At 40.3% G+C, this 3,235-nt stretch overlaps 1 protein-coding gene across 1 annotated transcript in view; it reads right to left on the bottom strand.

Moving 5' to 3' along the window:
- Positions 1–3,235, bottom strand: part of SGCD (sarcoglycan, delta (35kDa dystrophin-associated glycoprotein)) — a 448,681-nt gene that overhangs the window by 420,880 nt on the left and 24,566 nt on the right. The window contains exon 2 of the mRNA XM_010829396.1: positions 97–285. Coding sequence (XP_010827698.1) covers positions 97–285 — 189 coding nt within the window. The remainder of the gene's footprint in view (positions 1–96; positions 286–3,235) is intronic.

The following is a 3,235-nucleotide window of genomic DNA, read 5'->3' as shown; positions in this document are numbered from 1 at the left end:
TAATTTTACTACCATCACTTTCCACATTCTTTTTTCTTCCCCCATGCTTTCCCTTCCCCTCAAAAGAGCTAAAGAAAACTGTATGGTCTTACTTACAATTGTGAAGTTCATGACTTTGAGAATCCAGATGGTCATGGCCAAGTTCACCAGTATTAAAATCATCAGGAGGAGGACAAAGAAATACAGGCATCTTTTCCGCCAGCCATAAATCCCCACTTTGTATACCTGCGGCCCCTCAGAGCTAGGCATGGTGCCCCGGTGATGGGTGTACTGTTCCTGAGGCATCTGAAATAAATGAGCCGAGAGAAGCACTCACATTAAACTGCAAGGAGAAAGAGGGGGGAGGGGGAAGAATAGGAAAAAATCAACTTGAAGAGATATGGCTGACTGCTGTCCATATGTTTCTGCCTTCCTGACAAATCTAAAATCTGTATCCTCTGGACAAAAGTGGCTCCTCTGGATGCATGCATGAGCCCTCTCTTTTCATGCAGCCATCTCTCATCATGTGTTCTGAGACATCCACATACATATGGTGGGTGTAGAGGGACCCATAGGAATTCACTTTCCAAATGAGTCTTAGAATTTCGACATCTTTATGAGGGAGATACTCAAAGTCTTCAGGGTAAAACTGAGAATTCACCTGCAAAAGTAAATTAACCTCAACAGTTCATTGTGCTAATATACTACTGCTACTTGGGCTTCACTGGTGGATCAGACAGTAAAGAATCTGCCTGCAGTGAGGGAGACCCCCAGATTTGATCCCTGGGTCAGGAAGATCCCCTGCAATGGCAAACCACTCCAGTATTCTTGCCTGGAAAATCCCATTGACAGAGGAGACTGGTGGACTACAATCCATTGGGTCGCTAAGAGTCAGATGTGACTGAGCGACTAACGTTATGCTACTACTACTTAGGCAATTGATTTGGGGTAAAATGATCTCCAAAGAAATTATTCTGTATTGCCGGAAAGTCAGTGGCAAAATCAGTCCATGGGGTTTGAAAAGAGTCGGACATGACTGAAGCGACCTAGCACGGTGGCAAAAGTAACAAGTTTGATCCTGCCTTCCAGAGTTCAAAGAGGTGTGGATGTGCTCACTTGATTCAGGAATCCTCCAAAAGTGATACCCTGTGTTTAAATGCCTCCCTTGACAGAGATCTCACTACCCTTTCAAGTAGTCCTTAGGAGTTAGATGATTCTAATTCTTATCAACACATTTATTTAATAAATATAAAAGAGTCTGAAAGTCAAATAAGGTATGAATATTCACTCCAGGAGCTTGCAGGTTAATGGGAAAAATGAACTAAACAGTGATTATAGCAGAGTGAGATAAATTAGGAAAAAAAAAATCTGCCAATATTAAGTAATATACCAATCCCCTTTAAAGGAAGGAAGGTTTCTCCAACCCCTGCTGTTGACACAAATTATCTTTATACCAGCACTACTAATTAGGTACCAACACAAATCTAAGTAAACATTACTTCTATAAAATTCTCCAACCAAAACAAATTTTAAAATTAAATACAAACAAAATTATCAATGCGTATCGTTCAAAATGGAAAATAACTGCCTACTGAGAAGAATGATGATCTGCAAAACTACACAGCATATTGTGGTAGCAAGAGCTTTAGCACAGCGTCTTCTGAGCACAGATCCCTACTCTGCCATGAGCCATACGGCACAGCCCTACTGCTTTTCTCCATTCAAATGGCTGCACGACTTTTATTTCGGTGTGTTTACTTCATTTGGCCCTCATGTAGGCATACTGTATTCTCTAGGAATAAGGCCTTTCTCCACTTATTTTCATCTTAGTCAATAGCAATTACACGAGCGATCAGTGGTGCCAAGGTGACCATGGTGACAGACAAACTATAGACCCTAAAACCGTATCCTTGGTTATGAGGATCATCATCCTCTGGATGGTTCAGACTATACTTACTGTATGGTTTTTAGCTAATAATTAAAATGCACACATAAAATCTAAAAATCCCCCAGAGAACCCATGGCCTTTATACACCAGGGGAATTCCATTTGAAAAGCCAAATTAATTCTTACTTAAGGTCTATTCAAATGTTCAGTGAAGACCTATACACATTTATGCCATTCTGAGTACTTATTTAGCACCAAAAATAGGTCTAATATGAGTATAAGTTTAAACCCATGTGTGTGGAATGAATAAGTAAAAAATAAATGAATGCGTGCATGATGAACAAATGCTGAATGTTTTTCCACCCACTATAAAATCTATTGCCATCTAGGGTTGTAAAAGTCCAAGGCAAACACAGGAGAAAGTTCTTACTTGGATCCTTGCAAATTTCCACTTCTGGCTCCCAAAGCCCTGAGTTCCCAACCAAGCAGTGAGTGTTGCATTATGAAAGTATCTCAATGGTATTACTCAGTCCCTTATAATTCTGCAAGTCAGGGGTATTTGAAACAACATGGGAACACAGCAATGTCATCTCTCACTGACCTTTTCACACACCGAGATCAATGAGAAGGGAAGAAAATGTCTTATAAGTCTGAAGGAAATTAGACCTTTCTTTTCCAAGGAATCATATTCCATAAATTAAACAAAATCTTAGAATCCTATTTGCAAGATCCTTTGATTCTAATCAACTAGTTTTATACATCAGCTAACTTAACACTAGAGAAGCTGACCCATTTATCTGTGGCTCCAGGGTTTGTCGGGGGTGGGGGGCAAGGACAAAAGTAGCTGTTTTGGACCCTTGTAGGTGTGAAGAACAATGAGAAATTCTTGACAAACCAGTGAACAGAAGCTAGTGAATACTGCCACCACACCCTGTGCCTTTTCTCTAACATTTGTCTCCAGCAATGGAAGGCATTATGTAACTTAGCTATCAAATGGAAATGAATATTCAATAAATATTTATGTAGCTGTGGATATGGACATCACACATGTGATTTTTTTGTCCATACACAGATTATTCGAACTTGACAGTTGCAGTGATTATCTCCACTTAGGGTTCACAATCCTGATGCCCATCAGAAGTACCTGTGGCACTTTTAAATCACCTACACTCAGATAACCACGATGGTGTGATCACTGACCTAGAGCCAGACATCCTGGAATGTGAAGTCAAGTGGGCCTTAGAAAGCATCACTACGAACAAAGCTAGTGGAGGTGATGGAATTCCAGTTGAGCTATTTCAAATCCTGAAAGATGATGCTGTGAAAGTGCTGCACTCAATATGCCAACAAATTTGGAAAACTCAGCAGC

The sequence above is a fragment of the Bison bison genome, unplaced genomic scaffold (assembly GCF_000754665.1).
Source record: "Bison bison bison isolate TAMUID 2011002044 unplaced genomic scaffold, Bison_UMD1.0 scf7180017864505, whole genome shotgun sequence".
In the NCBI taxonomy this organism is placed as follows: domain Eukaryota; kingdom Metazoa; phylum Chordata; class Mammalia; order Artiodactyla; family Bovidae; genus Bison; species Bison bison.
The sequence above is the reverse complement of the archived record's forward strand: the minus strand, read 5'-3'. Positions and strand labels throughout refer to the sequence as shown.